The sequence below is a fragment of the Tenrec ecaudatus genome, chromosome 12 (assembly GCF_050624435.1).
Source record: "Tenrec ecaudatus isolate mTenEca1 chromosome 12, mTenEca1.hap1, whole genome shotgun sequence".
Classification (NCBI taxonomy): domain Eukaryota; kingdom Metazoa; phylum Chordata; class Mammalia; order Afrosoricida; family Tenrecidae; genus Tenrec; species Tenrec ecaudatus.
The window spans coordinates 11083434-11106340 of record NC_134541.1 but is presented as its reverse complement, the minus strand read 5'-3'; the positions used below and the strand labels follow the sequence as shown (position 1 = coordinate 11106340).

General features: G+C 51.4%; 1 protein-coding gene across 1 annotated transcript in view; it reads right to left on the bottom strand.

The window, feature by feature from the left end:
• The window catches only part of ZFP64 (ZFP64 zinc finger protein), a 69932-nt gene that overhangs the window by 3521 nt on the left and 43504 nt on the right, over positions 1 to 22907 (bottom strand). Inside the window, exons 6-8 of the mRNA XM_075528524.1 lie at positions 7793 to 7942; positions 7531 to 7593; positions 297 to 548 (exon numbers count right to left, since the gene is read on the bottom strand). Coding sequence (XP_075384639.1) covers positions 297 to 548; positions 7531 to 7593; positions 7793 to 7942 — 465 coding nt within the window. The remainder of the gene's footprint in view (positions 1 to 296; positions 549 to 7530; positions 7594 to 7792; positions 7943 to 22907) is intronic.

The window sequence follows — 22907 nt, the reverse complement described above, 5'->3', positions numbered from 1 at the left end:
AGAGCTCACGCTCCATCGCTGGAAGCCCTCAGGCAGACATCAGACTGCTACTTGGCACACTGGCCCTTTGCTTCACTGGATGGCCCGGGCCCGCTGCACTCATGCCAAGGTACAAACCCTGCTGGCTGTCACGCTGGCGTGCCTCACCGAGAGCTACGCACCCAGGCAATGGAAAACCCATATGCATCACCGTCACGGCCCAGATGCCTTTAATGATCCCACAAATCCCTTCGAGTGGCCGGGGTGCAGATGAAGTACAGGGTACAGGAAGCATCCACGCTTGGCCAGGGCCTTACCCGTGTGCGAGCGGAGGTGGACGGTGAGCTGGCTGGAGTTGCGGCTGGCGTACGGGCACAGCTGGCACTTGTAGGGCCGCTCGTCGGAATGAATGCGTAGGTGCTTCTTCAGGCTGCTGCTGTCCACGGCAGCGTAGTCGCACAGGTGACACTTGTGGGGCTTCACGCTGGTGTGGCACCGCGTGTGCATGGTCAGGTTGTCCTTCCGGCTGAAGCACTTGTCGCAGAACTCGCACTTGTGCGGTTTGTCCCCTTGAAACACAGCGGGAGATAGGCCGGGATTGAGGGTTGCTACAATCAAGCTGGCACCGCCGAAACGCGCCGGGGAGGGCAGCCCGGGTGGCGTGGCTTCTGCCTCCTGCACAGAACCCCACAGATAAAGAGATGCGGGAGTCTAAATCCGCACACTGGCGCACGAGATGCCCTGCCTACTGCCTGAAGGTCTGGACAGCGATAGAGACCCGCCCGTCACAATCAGCAGATGGGGAAACCCCTGTGTGGGGACGTGGGCGTGGCTTAAGCACCGGCCTTCTCAGTGCAATGTTATTGGTTCAGGGCTGGTGTCCACTCCCTGGAGAATTAGCCTCAGAAGCTCACAGGGGCAGCAGTTCTACCATCTTCCAGGGTCGCTTTTCTGGAGGCAGAGTGCTACACTATCAACACACCAAGGCTAGGAAGATCTTAAAACCGCCAGGAAGAACAAGCTCCCCGCAAAGCCCCGCAAACACCCAGATTTAGCCCCAAGTGCTCCAAACAACGCTTTGTACTAATAAAAAAAAAAAGAAAGAAAAGGAGGCCATGTCTTCACAGCTCTATAGAATCGATTCCAGGAGTCCCAGACATGAGCGAGCCTTGCACGGGAAGAGAAAGTGAAGCCCAAGTGGCAGGTGACTGAAGGTGTCACACTTGTGAACCAGGCAGAAAAGTCAGGGTGCTTTTCTGTGGATCGAGAGAGGCTGCCCCACCCGTGGGCTCTGCTCTTCGTGAGCAGAGGCGTGACTGACCTCTGGTGGACACTAGTGAGCAGAGCAGTCTTCCACCGCCCCGAGATGGGGATGGTTACCACACACTTCGATGGCTATCACACACTGCCGACCGCTCTGGAAATGATCCCATTAGAAAGGTCCTGGACAGAGTGTGAGAAAATATGGAACAAAACCCCCAATCACAAGAGACCAGGCGTATTGGCGGGTTCCTCCCCAGACTATGGCCGCTGGTCCCCCTTCAGGCCTGTGTGCTCCGGTGACACTGGAAATGGCGTCATGTTATTGTCCCTACAGCAGGGTCTCCCTTGGTGGGTGGGCTTCAGCAGAGCTTCCTGACGAAGAACAGAGTGGGAAGAAAGAAGAGGTGGCCCACGACCGAAAACTTAGCCACTGAAAACGTAGAAGAGCAGTGGACAGACACATGGTTTGACACAGCGCTGGGCAATGAGGCGCTCTGGCTTCAGTGAGGGCACTCAAGACATGACCGGGGCAGGGCTGCTTCCTGGATGCATCTGAATTTACAGACTATCACGGGGGCTTATTTGATGCACTGGACGCTGATGACCAAAGACCGGGCAAGCAGTGGGATGACATCAAGAATATACCGCATGAAGAAAACCAACGGTCTCTAAAAAGACAGGACAAAGAGAGAAGGGCACAATGGAAGAAAGGAGAGTCGCCGAGGCTTGCTTTTGAACACAGAGCCGCTAAAGCAAACGGAGGAAATGATGACGTAAAAAAACTGAACAGAAAACTTCAGCGGTCAACTCCAGAAGATGAAGCAGGCCATCACCATGTGGCAAGACCTGGGTAGAAAGGTAAACGGGAGAACATACTCAGCTGAAAGAACTGAAGAAAGAATACACGTCCTTCGAGATGAAATACTCAAGGATTTGGGCAAAATATTGATTCATATAGGAAGCAGCATCAAAGGCCAATGGAAAACACGGAGCCCCGGTATCAAAAAGGATTAGTTGATGTTCACCCGTTTCAAGAGGTGAGCAATGGTCAGGGATTCCTGGTTGTGAAGAAGTTCAGGCTGTACTGAAGAAAGAGGGAAAACGAGGATCCAGGAATGGACACAATACCAACGGAAATGTTTCAACAAACTGAAACAGTATCGGAAAGACGCACTAGTGTCTGCCAAGACATCTGGAAGACAGCTACCTGGCCAACTGACTGGAAGAGATCCATATTGGTACCCATTCCACAGAAAGGCAACCCAGCAGAATGCGGAGAGTATCAAACACGGTCAGTCATCTCACAGGCAAGTAAAATTTTGCTGGAAACAAAAAAAAAATCAAAAAGAGTTCCAGCAATCCATCAACAGGCAACTGCCAAAAATTTACGCCAGCAGAACACGTGGAACAAGAGATATCAATCCTGACATGAGAGGGATCTAGGCTGAAAGCCAGGAATACCAAACAGTGCTTTATTGCCTATGTAAAGGCATTTGACGGTGGATCACAGCAAATAACCTGAGAAGCTGGCCTGAATGAAGAGGAACTCGGCATCGGGTCAGAGGAAGACTCGCTACCGTATAAATAGAGGTATAAGCAGAGGTGTGTACTCATGTAACTACATCAATCCATAAAAATAGAGGCATTGGCCTATGTACATATATTTCTAAGGCAATCACTGACGTTGTGGATGGACCTTGGGCCTCAGCTCATACTCTCCCTCAATATAACACTTTATTCTAACAACCTGGCATGATTTGATGCTCAACCCTCCCCCACCCCACCCCCGGCACAATCACTGAAGATAAAATGGAGTGTAAGCAAATGTGGTGAAGAAAGCAGATGGTGCCCAGCTATCAAAAGATATAGCATGTGAAGTCTTAAAGGCTTGAAGTTAAACAAGCAGCCATCCAACAGTGAAGCAACAAGCCTACATGGAAGAAGCTCACCAGCCGGTACAATCACGAGGTGTCACTGGGACAGGTAACAGGCATCAGAAGATTCATAGCAAACAACAAATAAACAAAAACATGTTGAGAATGAGGGGGTCGGAGCAGAGACTCAAAGCCTGTTTGTAGACAACGGAACATCTCCCCACAGTGGGGTCACAGGGAAGGGATGAGTCAACCAGGATGATCAACGGATCACAATGATTGGACATAACCACACACACCCCTCCAGGGGGGAAAAAAACAACAGAAACCATGGAGGAAGGGAGAGCGATCAGTGTGAGAGCTGATAGGAGGGGCTCAGATGGAAAGAAAATGTTTTGAAAAAAAGAAAATGTTTTGAGAATGATGATGGCAACACATGTACAAATGTGCTTGACACAATGGATGGATGCATAGATTGGGATGAGAGTTGTACGAGTCCCAAATAAAATGATTAAAAAACCAAATGAACGAAAAAAGAAAATAATAATAATTTATAATCTATCAAGAGGCCACAGGGGTAGGGGGTGGGGGAGGGGACAAAAAGAGGAGCTGATACCAAGAGTTCAATAGAAAATAAATGTCTCACAAAGAATGATGGCAACATATGTACAAATATGCCTGACACAAGTGATGTATGGATTGTAATAAGAGTTGTAAGAGCCCCCAATAAAATGATCTTTTAATAATAATAAAAAGCTGAGATGAAACAGTTGTAGACAAGAGGATGTGAGGCCTGACATAGCACAGAGGGAGAGTAGGTCCCATAAATGATGAGGGGATTTAATACAGGTGTCCTGGCCAAAAGTAATTTTTTAGCTTTCTTGGGCTAGGAGAGCAGCCACTGCCATGGCCCTTAAGCCTGGAGTCCATCCGTGTACAGCTGGGTCTCTCTAGGACTGTGGTTCTCAACCTTTCTCATGCCGTGACCATTCAATGCAGTTCCTCATGTTGTCATGATCCCCAACCATAAACTTATTTTCGTTGCTACTTCATTGCTGTCATTTTGCTACTGTTATGAATCCTAATATAAATACCCGATATGCAGGATGTATTAGGCGACCCCTATGAAAGGGATGTTCGACTCCCAAGGGGTCGTGACCCACAGGTTGAGAACCGTTGCTCTAAACCATCAAGATGCAGATGACACAATCTACTTTAAGCACTTAGGGGATGAAGGTCAAACAAAGACTGCAGCCTTCAGTGTGTGACAGCTCGGTGTAAGAGAACCAGCACCGGACCAGTAGGCAGCATCAAGATAAACCGAGAAGACTGAAGTTGTCAAGGATTTCATTTTACTTGGATCCACAACCAACCTTCATGGAAAGAGCAGTCAAGAAATTAAATGATGTGTTACATGGGCCAAATCTGCTGCACTAGACCCCTTTTAAGAGCCAAGACCCCAAAGAGCCAAGATGTCCCTTTGAGGACTGAGAGGTGCCTGCCTCACGCTGTAAAAACTGGACAAGAAAAAAGCAAGATCACAGAACTATGGATGCATTTGCCTTCTGGTGTTGGCAAAGATTATTCAAAGAAACTGGGAACCCCAGACGAACAAACAAACAAACGAATCTGTCTTGGAGGAAGTATAGCCAGAATGCTCCTTACAAGAGCCAGACTTTATCTCCTTGTTATCAGGAGGGACCATTTCCTGAAGGGCCTCATGCCTGGTAAAATCGAGGTTGAGGGAAAAGGCGGAAGACCCTGATGAGATGGATTGACTTAACACAGTGGCTGCCATCCTGGGCTCAACTATGCCAACCACCCTGAGGAGGGTGCAGGACGGGTGGTGCTGGGTCCCTCCGGGTCAGAATCGGCCGGAGGGCAGCAAACAACAACATCAAGAGCGCTGGACCTGGAGCTCGTGTGTATTCCAAGCAGCTCCTGGAGGAGTGCCTATTCCTATCTGAGCTTTCCTCCCTTGCCCCCAACCTCAGTCCTTTTCTCTTGCGCATTTGGAAAGGATTTAGCCTTTCCCCACTCCTCTAGGAAACACTAAGATATAATAACGTGCAAAACAAATAAAAACAAACAAAATGGAAAAAGGCGGCATAACTGTAGAATAAAGTCATACAAATAAGACAAAATCAAAGTTCTCAGCCGGGTTGCCCAAGACTTCTCCCAGGTGGCCCCAGGCTAGCTTTCAGATTGGCTCTTCCCACGGGAGACCTAAGCCAGCCTGCATTCCGGGCCTGCAGCAGTGTTCCAAATCATACAGACTAGACTGGTTTTTACTATAGACCAGGGGTTAGCAATGGGTTTTTTTCTTGGAGGGGGTATGGTATAGAGCCAGATGGTAAATTGTAGCCTGTGTGGGACACACAGTCTCACAACTACCCAGTCCCGCCGTTTTGGCACCCCAACAGCCAGCGAGGACACATTCCTTGGTTTTATGCAGGTAACAAGCACCTTCGACCTCTGCTTGCCAGCCACCTTCTCCCCCAGGGGGTGCTTTTGCAAACACACCATTCGATGTGTTTTGAGAACAGTAGCATGCTTGGTTCTGTTTCCGAGGCACGGCAGGCTTTCGGGAGGGATGGAGTGCCCCCCCACTATCATGACCCCAGGGCTGCTGCTCAATTCAGACTAGACCAGAGCATGTACACAGGTATAGATAAGAGATGGGGGGGGGTGTGTCACAACACACAGAATCCAGGAATAGGAGTGGGAATAGGGATACCAGAAGGGTAGGGGGAAGATGGGGAGAGGCAGGGAGAAAGGGGGAACAGATCGCAATTATCCTGACACATAACCTTACCACCCCTCTCCAGGGGGAAGAACAGAAAAGATGGGTGAAGGGAGATAGTGGCCGGTGTATGAAAATAATAATGATTTATAATCTATCAAGGGGTTATTGGAGGGGTGAGTGATAAAAGGAGGAGCTGATACCAAGGGCTCAATAGAAAGTAAATGTCTAAAAAAGAACAAAGGCAACATATCTACAAACATGCTTGACGCCATTGATGTGTGGATTGTAACAAGAGTTGGAAGAGTCCCCAATAAAATGCTCTTTTGTTAAAAAATTATTTTATTGGGGGCTCATATAACTCATCACAATCCATCCATCCATTGTGTCAAGCACATTTGTTGCCATCATCATTCTCAAAACATTTTCTTTCTACTTGAGCCCTTGGTATCAGCTCCTCATTTTGTCCCCTCCCTCCCTGCTTCTCCCTCTCTCATGAACGCTTGATAATTTATAAATTATTATTTTGTCATATCTTACACTGTCCAACATCTCCCTTCACCCACTTTTCTGTGTCTGTCCCCCAGGGAGGAGGTTATATATAGATTCTTTTAATTGGTTCCCCCTTTCCATCTTACCCTTTCTCCACCCTCCTAGTATCGCCACTCTCACCACTGGTTCTGATGGGATCATCCGCCCAGGATTCCCTGTGTTTCCAGTTTCTATCTGTACCAGTGTACATCCTCTGGTCTAACCAGATTTGTAAGGCAGAATTGGGATCATGATAGTGGGGGCGGGGGGGAGGGAGGAAGCATACAAATAAAAAAAAGTTAAAAGAAAAGAAATTATGACCAATGTTTGCAGCCTCTTCCAATGGCTAAGGAGTCCCGTGGCCAGGTGGTGCCAATGTTTGGTGCTTGACTAAGAACCCCTGCCCATGTGGGCAGCACAAGCTTGCCGTGAGGCGCCTTGGGAGGCAGGCGTGTGGATTGGCTTCTGGAAGCTCCCCAGCACGAACACCGTATGGATCAGTTCTGTGCTGCGTACACAGGAGCTATGAGTTGGTACCCCTGTGATGGTAACGATGACATATCTCCTGGCTCCTCCCCTCTCTGCAGGCAGCATGGGCTGCTCCCAGGGAGGCCCCTAGTCTTCCTGGCCAAATCCAGGACTCTTCTCCAGCATCCCCTCCCACCTGGCTTACCCCTGCCCTCTGCCTGGCACACTCTTGCTGCTCTGGAGCCTGACCCCTCTCTTATGCCACTTCTTCACCAATGCCTCTTCCCTGGTCCCTGCCCCGGGGGCTTTTGCTGGCTCAGTGACCTGTTCAGTCTAGAGCAGGGGTCAGCAAGGGGTTGAGAGGCTGCAGAGCCAATCCTGTCCCTCGCAACCATTTCAAGGTTATCCGAGAGCCATAAATAGATGTTTATAAACAAATAAAATCACCACTATCTGAATAAGGTCCTTTCACATCTTCCCATTTTGCTCTGGAGGAGCTACAAGTTCATACTGAAACTGCCTCCCGCACATGGCTCCAGACCTACAGTCTGCCGACCATTGCCTAGAGGTAGCGGGGGCCTGAGCTGTCTTGCTCACACCAAGGACTCGGCCCTCGGCTCCTGCCCACCCCCATTTCTTCACCAACACGCTGAACCAGCCCACAGGACTCACCCGTGTGGATTCTGAGATGGCGGTCCAGATCTTTCATGCCGTGCACGGTTCTGAAGTGGCAGCCTGGAAGAGGAGGAGGCAAACACAGCTCTCTGATCACTTCAGCACACCAAGGCTCTGGGACAACCCTCACCGAGCTCCTGGGGGCCACAGGGGCGCTGGTGCTGGCATAGAAGCTGCTCTGCCCCATGAACCACATACCCGATGTAAGGACGACAAGGGAGTTAGCTCCCGGAGAGCCAGGGCCAAGGGTCCCCCCTACCTGGATAGCAACAGTTGAAGACCCTCTCCCCGAGGGTGGCTGTTTGCTCCTTGGTCTCTGGGGTAAGGGAGGCGACAGGGGGTTTTGGGGTGTCACTGTTTTCCGTGGAGAGGCGGGCGGGCTTTGGGTGGTCATGATCCAGTTCTGCAGCTGAAATGAAGACGTAAAGTGTTATATTTTCTCAGACCCAATCACCAAGGTACCTTCTGTTATAGCAGGTGTGGCCTTACTACACCTTCTTTCAACAACCCTCCCCCCAAACCTAATAAAGATGCAAGCCGCCTTCAGCTTAACCCAACTAAAACTGAACCACGCCTACTGCTGCCGAGGGGATTCGAACTCAGGGCGGCCCGTGGGATGGAGCAGAACTGCCCCCATCGGTTTTCTAACACTCGCTGTATGGAAGCAGGCTGTGGGTCTTTCTCCCAGGGGGCAACTGGGAGGTTTGAACTCCCAAATTTTGGTTCACAGCTGAATACTTTTAACCATCGGACCACCAAGTCTCCTTTCAGTGTAACTAAAACAAAACAAAACACACTAAACCTCACTGCCATTCTGACTCATCCATGTTAGGGCTGCTAACTACAAGATTGGCAGTTCAAAACCACCAGCTGCTCCAAGGGAGAAAGACTGACGGTCTCAGAAACGCAAAGGGGACAGTCTTTGTCCGTCCTATGGGGTTGCTATCAATGAGTGTTGCTATCAATGAGTGTTCACATGTCGCTCATTGGCTAGGCTCAAGGGGGACCTGGGAGTCCCTGACACCCGTCTGACTTCAGCAGGGTGGAGCCTGGCAAAGCTGCCATTTCATGAGCTCAAATAGCCCATCACAACAACTTCCTGTGGTTCAAAGCCAAACCAAGGTTCAGAAATCTCTCTTACAAGTACTCCTGAGAGATCTCAGCCTGAGAAAACACCACCACCACACAATAAGAGGGACCATCGAAGCTCGAGCTTAACTCAAAAAAGAGAGATCAGTTAGTTTGTGAATTAAAGGCCAACCCCACCCCTCCTTCCCAGATGATAAGAGAAGGTGGACTCCTCCTTCACTTCAAGATGAAGCCACTCGTAAAGTGGATGCCCAGGTGGCTCCAGTACACACGCAGCTCTGAAAAGCACAACCCACAGACAGAGCCAGTGCCGTCAGAGTTGATTCCAACTCATCGCAACGTGATAGGTGAGAGCAGCTGTCTCCATCGGGTTTCTGAGGCTGTAAGTCTCTATGAAAACATAGCCAGGGCTTTCTTCCACGGAGTGGCAGGACCACTGACGCTCCTTTCCTCAGCTCAGAGTGCATAACCACTGAGAACTGAGCTTCCTTTGGCTTTCGGACACACAGAATTAGAAAAAAGCAGTGTCCCGGGACAGAAAAACATAAAAATTAGAAAAAGCTTCACTGAGCCCCCCACACAAGGGAGAAGTTGGTGCGGAGGTAGTAGGGTCCGGGTCTAGGAGGCTCCAGTTTTCCAGGAGAAGGAAAGGGCAGAGGAGAAAGTTCAGGGAAAGCCCCCTCCCTCCTCTTACCTTGGATGACATTTTTTTTAAAAGGAAAAGGTACTAGCCAGGGAGGGCAACGAGAAGTAGCACAAAGCTGGACTGTTCTCCTCTGTGCAGGGGGATCGGAAAGAGAGCACTTCAGACATAGATTCCGGCCCTCACCCTACGGAGATTCCCACGAGTTGAGTTGGGGGCTATGCACATGGGGATAGTTCTGAGCCACAGACCACAGAGGAGAAATGTGTGGCTATGGATCGTCTCCATGGTAGTGAGTCCATTCGCTGAAGGCCGAGAGGGTCTCCTGGGGGTCTCCACATGGCAGCTGGGGTCAGCCAAGCCCCACCCCTGCCACAGCCCACTAGATCCCTGAAGGATCAAACCCTTCCCCAGTCCTCTGAGGTCCCTGCACCCTTTTCCTTGCATTTCAGGCTGGAAAGAGATCCCCGAGAGATGGTGGCTGAACGGCTCCATCCTTGGGGTTTTTACAACAAGGGCCCACAGTGGGAAAAGCCTCCCTAGCGCTTTCCCTAGCGACTTCATATGCTATTCCCTACCAAAAACCAAACCAACAACTCACTGCCCTCGTGCTGACTCACAGCGACCCTACACTCACTCCCAATACCTTCCCGTTGTCTTGCTTGTCCACATTGGCCCATGAGCATCCGGTTAACAACAGACAAAACCGACAGACAGTCCAGTCCTTGGACTCATGGCGACCCCATTGGATGGGCCGCCTCCTGGGGTTTCCAGACTGTATTCTTTAAAGCAGCGATTGGACTGACACATCTTTCTCCCGAAGGGGCCAACCGGACCTCTGGTGAGCAGCCAAACCCTTAATCATTGGGCCGCCACGGGAATTTTGTCCTTATTGTTTAGGGCTGTGTGCCCGTTCCCCCCGCCCCCTACCCCCGCTCCCAATGCCTAGTACCTGACAAGTCTCGGGAACGCGGACCCTTTTCTAATGCTTGCCCCCCGACGGCAAGGACGCCCAGGCCACTCGCCCCAGAACGCCCACATTCCAGGAGCGCAGCCCAGCCCGGCGCCAAGGAGATCGGGCATCTGGGGGACCTCGCGCCCCAAAGACGGGGGTGTGTGTGGGGGGTGGTCTCGCAATACCGTTCTGGGGTGTTTGCAGGGCGATGTGCAGTTCCCAGCTCTTGCCGGGAGTGGCTGGAAGCCAGTGCGCGCGGAGGGGCGTAACTTAGCCGCGGAGGCTGTAATTGACAAGAAGGTGTCACCCACGAAAGGAGGGGGCCTCGGGTGGAAGGCCAGGTCCTCCAGCCGCGGAAGCTTCGCCCGCCCTTGCCCGCCCGTGGCCCTGGCACTCGCGCGGCCCCGGGACACGTCCAGGACCCTCCCCTCTGGACCCCCGCAGCGCTACTCACCCGGCTCCCCCGTCGCCTCGGCCCGCGCGCGGCGCCCGGGCCGCGGCTCCTCGCTGGGGAGGTGCTGGGGCTTGGCCTGCTTGCGCCGCGACATGGCCAGCGGACACGGCCTCCGGGAGACTCCCTCTGAGTGGCCTACTTCCCCCGGCGGATTCCCGGAGTTGGGAAATTACCCCCACCCTCCCACCGCGGCCGGAACGCGCATGTCCCGGCAGCTCTGCCCGGCAGCGGCGCGGTTTATCCCGGGCCCCAGCGGCTGATTGGCCCAGAGCCAGGCCCTCAGGGGTCGCCGGGCTCCCGGGCCGCCTCCGCACCTTCGAGGAGCCGCCTGGAATTGCGCGCTCTCGGGCTCCACCCCAGAGCCGCGGACTCGGAATCTGCATTTTAACAAGATCCCCAGGTGACTCGCGCGCACTCCAGAAGTTGGAGAAACCGTGCCTGCATTTTAACGAGCTCCCCAGGTGATCCGTCGGCCCATTAAAATTTCAGCCGCGCCGCGCCGCTCCAACTCGAACGCGCGCGGCATCGCTGGGGAGCTCGTTAAAATGCAGATTCTGAGTCCGCGGCTCTGCGCTGGGGCCTGAGCGTCTGTATTCCTAACGAGCTCCCAGGCGAGGCGAGGCTGCGGCGCGGGTCACGCGGCTAGATTCCGATTTAATGGGGGCTGGACCGGCACCGGGCCTTCATCTGCGCGCGCGCGCGTGTGTGGAAGGCTCCCCAGGTGATGCTGGCGAGCTGCCACGGTGCCGGACCGCGCGGGGAGGTCCTGCTAGGCTGAGAAGCCGACCTCCGCTCACGCCTGCTGAGTCGAATTTAAAATTTAAATGAGCCACCAAGAAGTCTCCAGCATCTGGGGGGGTGGGGAAGCCCAGTTATTGAAAAACAAACACCCCCGCCCCAAACGACCCCGTAGGACCGGAGATTAACTCCTTACTGGAGTAGAAAGCCTCTTCCTCCCGCGGAGAGGCAGCTGGTTTCGAACTGCGGTTAGCAGCCCAACGCGTAACCACTACGCCACGGCGGCTCCAGATGGCGGTTTGGGGAGGTGCTGGTTAAAGACGGATTCCCAAAGCTGTGGGTTACGTGTCGGGGGCCCTGGGGATTCGCATCCTGCTCTCAGCTCCTGACCACCCCGGTGACGCGCTTGGGGACTAAAGCCACACAGGTGAGGCCTCCAGGGGCATCGCCCAGCAGGCGACAAGCGTCGTCTCCAGCGGGGGGTGGTGGGGGGTGGAGGGGTGGTGGTGAGCTAATTAGCGTTCGTGCTCAGACTGGCTGGGACCTGGAAGGGACCCGAGGGAGGGGACCCTTCCTGGCACCAGGTAAAGGACATCCTGCCGAGAGCCGGCGGAATGCCCCTCCTGCTCAGGTGTTTACTTTCTGCCCCTGGGGAGGCACTCAGGGCCGGCTGCACCCCGAGCGTGCCCGAGCCTGCGCGTCACGTGGGCCTGGCGTTCAAAGTGGCCGGGGTGTGGCCCCGCAGCACAAGGCGGGGCCTGGCAGCCGGTGTCTTTAATCCGCGGGTGGGACCGGGTCAACCCGGGAGAGGTCGCTGGCGCGGGTCTCCAGAGATTTGGCAGCGAGCGTCCTGTAAGGCGCGTTTTGTGAGGTTGCCTTCGGCCAAACCTCGGGGAGAACCTTCGAGAAGAACCTCTCTACTGTGTTTGTTCCTCCCCCGCCCCACCCCCTGCCATTTCTCAAAGGCAGAGCTGTTTTCCTCAAACTTCACTTTGATTTTAAAAGCTATGAAGTGACTTTGGGGAGGTTTGTGGGATGTCGGATGAAGTCACTCGAAGTAAAAAACACCAGGGTTTTACGTTTCCTTTGGGATGTGGGTACAGACACTGGAAGAGAGACATCAGTGTTTGCCGGCTCCTTTAGAGATGTTTGCATGAGCGGTGGTCTCTTTGGAAGCTGAAGGGGGCGGGGGGCACCGGATACCCCTGACCCCTGTGTATGCTTGAGGCGCTGTTGTGTGCCACCCTGTGCCCAACAGTGAAAGACTGCCCGTCCTGCTCCATCTTCACAGCTGTGACCGTTCCAGGCCATGGTGGCTGTCACTGTGCCTGACCATCTCAGGGAGGGTCTTCTCCTCTTTCGCTGTCCCACCACTTTATCATCAAGCATGATGTCCTCCAGGGACTGGTCTGTTCTGATCACATGACTTGACTGATGAAGATAGAAGATTGCCCCCTTCAGGGTGGATTCCCACTCAATGTAAAGAAGACCCAAATCCTCAGGGTAACAGGAGAAACCAAGAAAAGATTGAAGTCCTCAAGGATTTCCTCTTGCCTGCATCCACCCTCACGGCTCATGAAAGCGGCCTTCAGGAAGTCAAAGGTATGTTACACGTATGTAACGTGTGTGGGATGGGCCATGCCACTCACACCAACAGAGGAGGGCTTCCTGTAAGGTTTCCTTTGATGTAATGGTACAGGAGCAGACACCACCCCCCCCACCCCCCCCCCCACCCCCCCCCCGCCATCCTCCCTTAGAGGTGCTGGGTGGGTTTGCACTAATAACTACATGCTTTAACAGCTGAGTGCTTAACATTGTACCATCAGGGCTCCGACTATATGTAGATACACATACACAGATAGACTGCATATGTGTATATAGTGTGTGTGTGTAGTCCAATGTATATGTAATATATAGATGGTATGTATGCATATACACAGAGACATATATACAGCCCATATGTGTATATAGTATATGCGTAGTCCAATGTTTATATAATATATAGGTGGTATGTGTCCTTCTCTTGAGGATTCTGGGAATTCCTGTCTTCCTCCCTGGATGCGCGACACACACTCTCTCTGTTGACAAGCCACATGGAGCTACACTCATGGAGCCAGAGCCCTGGAGCTTGAGGAGCCACACGTGGAGGGAGACCCAAGCCAGTGCTGAGAGGCTTCCACCGCCACTGCATCCACAAGACTTTCCACCCACTGGCCTGTGATCTTCCTGCATTCGGCGTCATTGCGTGTGTTGCGTAAGTCTGAAGAGGAATTTACAGACTGGTATCGGACATGCGGGGTAATATCAGACTTATGGAGTTGATCTGGACCGGGCTGGGATGTTTTCTTCATATACAATTACTCTTTATATACAGCTCGCTCTTACATATATATGAGTATCTGGATTTGTTTCTCTAGTCTACCCGGACTAACACATCAACCAAATTGACAGCACGCAGTGCCTCCTAGATATCTAGGCTCCGCTCTGTACCTTGGACATGACTTTCCCATGAACCTAAAATGGCTCTGAAAAATAAAGTCTAACACCACCACCACCCGCCGGGAAAAAAGTATCGCATTGTGTGTGGTCTGTATTTGCATTTTTTCTGCAAGCGTTCTTTCTAGTAAAAAAAAATTATGAAAGCCTTCTATAAATCTACAGAGTGACAGCAACAGATTAAGTGGCCTCATTTTTGGAAAGCCCTGTTTTACTCTTTTGCGATGCATGCGTGCAACGTGCTGCTGGTCCTGAGACTCAGGTACCAGGCCTGGTGAATGACTTGGTCTCAAGGGACAAAACTCGCAGGGAGACAGAGCACTCGAGGACAGAAAACTGTGCTTACTAAGTCAGGATTCTTTGCAGGGCAGCGATGAATGAACGTGGCCCTGCTAGCTGTGGTATGTTAGTTCCCACCAAATAACTGGGTGGGGCTATGCAAATGAGGTGCTGCGACCCACCAAAGGGACTGGCTAGCTTCTTGAAAATGCAAATAAGATGCATGGCAGCCTTGTGAGGGGGAATGGAAACTTAAAGAATTAGTTCATTTCCCTAGGCTTAAAGAAGAAGAGAAAGGGACGGAGCACATCTTTGGGACCCAGGGTCCCTGAGTTTCTACCCAGGAAACAGACAGACACACAGATACCGCCAGAGGCTGGGAGAAGCCCAGCAGAGAGAGAGAGAGCAGCAGCAGGAGAAGGCAGGACAGGCCCCCAGCTCGCAGAGCTGAGGTGGCTTTGAGCCCAGGCTGCCTGGCAGAGTGGGTTGGCTGCCTCTCAGAATGTAGAGGACAGAGAGCCTGTGACACTAGCTGAACAGAGCAGGAGCCAGGCCAACCAAGCAGGCTCCTGGCGTGAAGACCGGGACTTATGGGAAGGCCTGCCTGGAAGCACAGCTGGGAAGAGGCTGTCCTGATAGAGAACTCTCCTGAGAGGCCCTCAACCTGAAATGGTAACCTAATTAAATCCCCACTGCTGGGAGGACATCTGTGAAGTCTATGTGTCCCTTATATTCCCAGAGAAAGTGGCAACCTCTGCCCCTTCGAAGAAGAAAAGGGACCACCTGCAGTTTTGACAAATCGTTTTGCCAAGAGACACGCAGCGAGTCCCTGACTCATCCAGCAGTCTCTGTCCACACATCATCTCTTCCCCACTGCCCTCAAGTCCATTCCTGACGCAGAGCCACACTAGACGTGGTTTCTGAGGCTGTACATCTTTATGGGAGCAGACAGCCTCATCCTACTCTCGTCAAGCTGCTGGTGGATTTGACCCTGCCGTGAGCACCTTCCTCTTTCCCGACAGCACCTGTACGGAGCGTGGTGAAGATTCCAGCTCCGGTCCTAGGTGCTGCGGAGTCAGCTCCATGTGAGGACAGCCCGGGTGTGTCAGCGTTGACCTGTGTTCCATCAGGTTGTCAGCGGTTGCTTTTTGGGGGGCAATCCATGGCAGACCTTTCTTCCCAGAAGCCTCTGGGTGGAGCCCCATCAGGATAACGGGGGCTTGTCAAGAACGAGAAAGAGCATAGCTTGACCGGTCACCCCACGGACAGCCATGGTAGGTGGCCCATGTAACGCAGTGCTGGGGAGCACAGGCTCCGCAGGCTGAGTCAGAACCCCGGCTACCCTACTGTGTGCCCTGCTTCTTTCCTTGTGGAGACCTGACAGTGTGAGTCTAGGCAGGGGGACAGTAGCAGTAAAATCTGTGAAAACCAGACCCTGTTTATGACTCAGTGTTTCCCTAAGTGGGTATTACCACCCCCTGCTTGGGTGTGTGTGTGGGGGGGGGCGCAGGATGGGTGCTGGAAAGATCCTGGGGCATTTTGAAAGCAAATACCTACACGTGGTTATCCAGAATGATGGGCTAGAGCAGGGCTCGCTTGGCTTTTGAGATGGAAGAGCCGCGTCTGTCCCTCACAGCAATGTATTTGAGAGCCATCAACACAGATTCACGAGCCCAGCAAATCACCATGATCTGAATGATGTCCTTTAAATGAAAGTAGGCTAGTTTCATTTTTGTTTTCAGTTTTACTTCAGAACCACCAGGAGGGACAGGAAGAGCCTGGGGCTGAGGACCAACCGTTCTAATTGACAGGGAGGCACAGGGCCAGGTGTTTTGATTTCTCCGCACCCCGCCCCTCCAAGGGGGCAGTAGGCCAAATACGTTTGGGAAACTACAACAAAACGGAACTCTATCAGAGAAGGAAAGCCCAGACATTTCCCACTAAAAGAGAGCGACGTAGCAGTGCTGAGACGTCATGCACGTGGGCGGGTGGCCTGTACGCTGAACAACTCACTGCCTCCGAGTCCGTAACGGCTCAATGCAACCTTGAGGGACAGGTGGAACTGGCCCGGTGCTTCCTGAGCCTGTACTGCAGCGGTTCTCAACCTTCCTCATGTGGTGGGGACCCACCCCCCCACCATAAAATTACTTTCCTTGCTACTTCATCACTGTCATTTTTCTACTGTTATGATTCAGGTGACCCCTGTGAAAGGGTCGTTTGACCCCCAAAGGGGTTGCAATCCACAGGTTGAGAACAATCACTCTCATGCTTTAAGGCCCCTCTTGCTCCTGGTTTCAAACTGCTGGTCTTGCGGTTAGCAGCCCCTAGCACACCCACCATGCCACCAGGAGCCAGCTATTATTTATAATAACAGTGTTAGGGCAGTAATTATCTAATTACCCATGATAATAGCGAGCTCCAGGCTGTAATTGGTCATTCCACTTAAGTAGGCACCGAGAATTTGCCGTGGAAATGAATTAGGAGCAAACAAGGCTGAGGCAGCCTGCCCAGGCTGTGGAATTTCCATGTTTCTAGACCAGTGTCAACCCGCAGAGCAAATGAAGGAACTTATTTTTTTTTTAAGAGAAAAAAGAGGATGGGGAAGGGGGCTGATGGCAATAATGGCTATATAGCCCCACTCGCGGGGGACAGAGTTGTAGGTGAATGGATATATTGGATGGGGTAAGATAGCGCTAAGAAGAAAAAGAATAATAATATATAACAATAATAACAACTTTCCCGGGGGTGGGGGCATGGGTGGGGAGGGAAGGGATCAAGCTGAGCTGATATCGAAGAGTTCAAGAAGAAAGAAAACGTGTTGAAACTGATTGTAGTAGCAATTGTACAAGTCTGCTTGGTTTATCTGAAGTATGGAACGCTATGACATGTATAAGAGCTCCCAACAAAATGCTGAATAAAAACAAGTAAACAATCGAAGAGAAAGTAAAGAAAGCAGTGAGCTATATGCCATGTCCCTCAGCCTCCGGGGAGTGCCCTAGACCTCGCTGGGGGCGAGCCCCGGCCTGGGACTTGCTCTCATGAGCCACCTGTCTTGGCTTGCCGCATCACTGTCTTACTCTCTCCTAGGAATACCTGGGGGAACAAATACAGCATTTTTCCAGGGGACAGGACGCCCCAGGGAGGTGACAGCTGTTGTTTGTGGCAGTTGAGTGACCCTGGGGACAAGAGAAGGACCCACTGCCGGCCTACGCCCACCTCGCCATTGTGGTGTGTGAGCCCCAGTGCTGCCGTTGTGAGGTCCCGGCAAGTCACTGCCAACACATGGCGACCTTCAGTATGACAGAATGAAACACCACCCGGCCCTGCACCCCGCTCACGAGTGTTCCTGTGTGTTTCTGTCGAAGGTTCTCCAGGAGACCAAAGGGGGAGGGAGATGCAGAACAGAATGAAAAATTCTCTCGGAAGCCAGACATTCTCTTTCTAAAGCCACAGAGGCTGGCAGGACCCGCAAAAGTGCGGCCTTGAGACAATCTTTAAGCTAAAACGACTCCCGTGAATTTTCCTTAAACCACAGTCGAGTTGAACGGCTGAGAAAAGGAAGCATACCAGGGCCCTCTGTGTTTTTTTGAAGATCTTTGTGGGATCGAAAGGAACCCTGGTGGTGTAGTGGTTACATGTTGGGCTGTGGTCCGCATGGTTGGCAGTTCGAAACCACTAGCACCTCCGAGGGAGAAAGACCGGGCTTTCTACTCTCCTCCACAGGGACAGTCTCAGAAACCCACAGGGGTCGCTCTGAGTTCGTGTGAACTCGATGTCAGCGAGTGTGGTTTTGGTTCATGCGGGATCAAGGTGACTCAAAAAGTAAGTTAGGAACCGCAGAGGGCAGTGAGCTCCTGTGACCGGTGGGGGTGGGGAGACAACTGGGAAAGGAGGTGAGAACAGCCCCAGAGCTGGCAGAGCCGTCACTCATGTTGCTGACTTGTACACGCACACACTGCTGTTGAATGGGTGTCCATTCTGCTGTGTATATTCTCTTCAAAAACAATCAAGGCAAAAGCAAACTACTCCCCCACCCCCTCATTGCCAAGCAAGTGACAGCCACCTGGGTACCTTCGGTTACCACTTGGGTTTTCAAAACAAAATACGAACGACGGAAAGACTCTCATTGCACCAGTTCTGACTCAGTGACCCTATAGGGTAGAGGTTGCCCAGGATGTCAGTCTTTACAGGAGCAGCCAGCCTCATCGGTCTCCCGAGTAGTGGCTGGTGGGTTTGAACTGCTGACCTTGCAACCCACGACACCACCAGGGCTCCTCATTTGGTTCTTAGAAGCATTTACGACCCAGCCCAAGGGGCTTTACTTATTGTCCTGTTGTTGTTCGGTGCCATCGAGTCAGATCCTCTGCCCAGCAGAATGAAACACTGCCCAGCCCCGCACCATTCTCACATTTGTTCTTCGCTTCAGCCCACGGTTGCAGCTGCTGTGCCAATCCATCTTGTCGAGGGTCTTCCTCTGGTTCATGACCTCTCTACCGTACCAGCAGGATGCTCTCTCCTGACCACATACCCAAAGCACAAAGTCTTGCCATCCTTGCTTCCAACGAGCATTCTGGTTGTACTTCTTCTCCCAAGACAGATTTGTTTGTTCTTTTGGCATCCCGTAGGACTTTCAATATTCTCGGCCAGCACCATTTTCTTTCCCCGCTCACTGATCTGTGCCTCTTTCCAGGATGAGCAAGCTCCCCAGGAGTCCACCTGGGGGATGATTTGTGAATCTGCAGCCTCTGGCAGGGGGAGTGGTCCCTGGTTCCAGGGACACAGAGGGAAAGGGGAGATGAGGGGAGGGAGGCAGGCTCCTTAGCCTACGGTATCTTAAGGCAACAACTCACCGATGAACGGCTCTTTTTCTTAAAAAGGATTTTCAAATAGCATGGTTGGGGCAACATTATTTCACTCAGCCAAACAAACACCGCGCAATGAATACACAGGCAGCTCTGTCAGCTTCCCACGTTGACTTCTTCGAGCCCTGGCAGCCTCCTGTGCTGGCAAACCAGCTCACACTCTCAGTGGCTGTCCGTTACACATGTTTACTGTCTCCCTCTGGCTCTGCTGGGCTGAGCTCCAGGCTGTGGGTGCCAGTTTTCCCTAAGGGTTTTTGCTCATTTCTCCTCGGCCATCAGCTACTCTGGGTATGTGCTCCTGGTTGTCCCTGGAGGGCAGGAAACCCCAGACCAAACCCCACTCACTGCCATCAATGGATTCTGACTCACAGTGACCCTCCAGGACAGGGTAGAATGGCCCCTGTGGGTCTCTAAATCTTTATGGGAGCAGAAAGGCTCATCTTTTTTCCCTCAGAGTGGCTGGTGTGTTTGAACCACTGACCTTGTGGTTAGCTGCCTGATGCACCAGCCCGTTTGATGATCTTCCCATCCCATTGTGGGTTGTGTTATGTGCCACTAAGCTTGGGCACAGAGTAACCCCATGTGAGAGAGTCTAACTGCCCGCACCTCCAGCGATGGAGTTGACGGGTGGGGCGGATTCAAACCATGGACGTTTAGGTCAGCATCGAACACTTCACCTTTGGACTGCCAGGATTTCTTCTCTTCTCATTGGGCTCATGGTGCATTGGCCAAAGCGAATGGCCACATGGCTTTGCCCAAGGCCAGTGCATCAGGGCAGCACAGTGCACGCACCATGATGCCAACAGACCTGGTGGGCACACAAGATTCTGTAGCAGAGAGGAAGTGTGGACACTCAAAACAAGAATCGAAGCTACCTGACATGGCAAATAGGTAAGAGAACACACCTACGGGTGGTTGACTGGCACAGACCAGTACGTACGTTGACAAGAAATGCAGCACTGAGTTTACATCTGGACTCTTAGGTGGAAAATCCGGATGGCTATCACCATTGTGGCCTTGGAAATTCACTATTTCCTTATCAAACTGACCCATGGGAAGTAAAATGTAATCCGGTGTGCTGCTGCACCCCACCCCTAGGGGGAAGCATCAGTCACGAGTCCACAGCTTCAGGGCTGGACCTGCTGTCAGCCAACAGGGTACGCTGCACACATTTTTGCCCTGGCCCTTTCCACATCATTGGAATCGACTCGATGGGTTTGGGCGTTGGTTTTCAGCATAAGGAGCCCTGGTGGCGAAGTGGTTACGCAGTGGGCTCTGATCAGAAGTGGTTACGCAGTGGGCTCTGATCAGAAAGGTCAGCGGTTAGAAACCACCAGCTTCTCCGTGGGAGAAGGATGGAACTTTCTGTTCCCATAAACAGTTTCAGTCTCGGAAACTCACAGGGACAAGTCTACCCAGTCCGATAGTGTCACTATGAGTCAGCGTCAACTTGGTGGCAGTGAGGTGGTGGGGGCTTTTGTTTTGTGTTGGCATCGCTATCAATAAAGGCACTTCCCTCTCAAACGTGTCCTGGCTCAGATGATGAATGACACAGCTGTCCTTTCTATATAATACCTATGTAGTATTTCTTTCCCAGAAATGAAAACAATGTAACTTTTTTTTTTTTTGAGCAGCCTTCTCAGGAACTAACTCTCCCCAAGAACTTCAATGCTTTCCCCTGTCTTTTCCCTTCTATTTCTCTGTCCCCTGCTTGTTCTTCTCCTATAGGTTTACTGATGTTGAGAACCTATACAGCAAAACTCCCACCAACTCAACCGTGTTAGCACATACAGCCCAGTGACCCCGCTGGCGGCCTCTGGGTGGCGCATCCATTCTCCCCCCCTTTTCTGAGATGTTCCCCCGCCCCCAGTCACTGGAGGCTATCTAGAGCAACAGTAGCTTCACATTTTAGTTTAATAAAGGTTTCTAAGGTGTTGTAGCAATACTTTGTGTCTTCATTTCATAGGAAGACAGTTATTTTAACACGACAACAACGCCACAATGAAAGTGGAAGAGACAAATGAGAGCTGGAGAAAATTTTCAGTAGTGTGTTTCAAAGTTTGTTGATCCCGGAGCCCATTTGAAAAAATGAGGGAGGAGCAATCAAAAGTTCACAAAGGGGAAACACAAATGGTCCAAACTCTCATGCAGAGATGTTATGGAAATGTGGATCCAAACACCAGCTGGGGCTTCTTTGCCATGAGATCAGAAGAACTGGATGGTGCCTGGCAACCATGCCTGAACATTTGGGTCAAAGATTCGAAAGGAAAATCCTGATCAAAAGGGATACATGCAGAACAAAATTAAAAAATTCTCCTAGCTAGGAACTGTAAATACGGGGAATCCAGGACAGATGAGCCCCTCAGGACCAGTGGTAAGAGTGGCGATATCGGGAAGGTGGAGGGAGGGTGAGGGAGAAATGGGAAACAGATGACAAGGTCTACATGTAACCTCCTCCCTGGAGGACAGACAGCGGAGAACTGGGTGAGGAAGACGTCAGATGGTGTAAGATATGATAAAATAATAAGTATTTCTAAATTATCAAGGGTTCAGAGGGAGGGAGGAGAAAATGAGGAGCTGATGCTAGGGGCTCAGGTGGAGAGTGGGTGTTTTGAGAATGATGATGGCAACATATGTACAAATGTGCTGGACACAAATAATGTATGTATGGATTGTAAAAAGAGTTGCATGAACACCTAATAAAATGATTAAAAAAATAAAATCAGGAAAAAAATTCCCCTAGAATCTGTAAGCTAGATGAACCCCTCAAACTGTTGCCCTGAAATAATATTCAATCAAAATGCAAAAACATCCCGGGAAGTCCCCTTCAAACAAGTTTCCCTGACTTAGTGAAACTGACTTTCTTGAGCATTATGCTCTTTGAAGAACTAACTATATGAGATGAGGTTGACATCAGCAACTTGAAAGATTCGGTAGGAACCTTAGGGGGCTTTCTATGCCAGTTAGTTTTGGAAGCCCACAGGGGCTCTGTCCTGTCATATAAGGTCACACTGAGTCGGCATCACCATGATGGTGAGCTTGTCCATAAGACTTAGTGTAAGTGTCCAGTTATAACTCTTTTTAAAAGAAATATTTCATCTTTTTAAAAACGTTTTATTAGGGGCTCATACAACTCTTATCACAATCCATGCATACATCAATTGTGTAAAGCACATCTGTACATTCATTGCCCTCATCATTTTCAAAGCATTTGCTCTCCACTTAAGCCCTTTGCATCAGGTCCTCTTTTTATTCCCCTTCCTCATGAGCCCTTGATAATTTATAAATTATTATTTTCTCATATCTTGCCCTGTCCAACATCTCCCTTCACCCCCTTTTCTGTTGTCCGTCCCCCAGGGAGGAGGTCACATGTAGATCTTTGTAATCGGTTCCCTCTTTCCAACCCACTCTCCCTCTACCCTCCCAGTATCACCACTCATACCCCTGGTCCTGAAGGTATCATCCGCCCTGGATTCCCTGTGCCTCCAGCTCCTATCTGCAACAGTGTACATCCTCTGCTCTATCCAGACTTGCAAGGTAGAATTCGGATCATGATAGTGGGTAGGGAGGAAGCATTTAGGAACTAGAGGAAAGCTGTATTCTTCATTGGTGCTACATCACACCCTGACTGACTCATCTCCACCCCTAGACCCCTCTGCAAGGGGATCTCCAGTGGCTGACAAATGGGCTTTGGGTCTCCACTCTGCACTTCCTCCTTCATTCACTATGGTAAGATTTTTTTGTACTGATGATGCCTTGTACCTGATCCCTTCGACACCTCGTGATCGCACAGGCTGGTGTGCTTCTTCCATGTGGGCTTTGTTGCTTCTGAGCTAGATGGTCACTTGTTTACCTTCA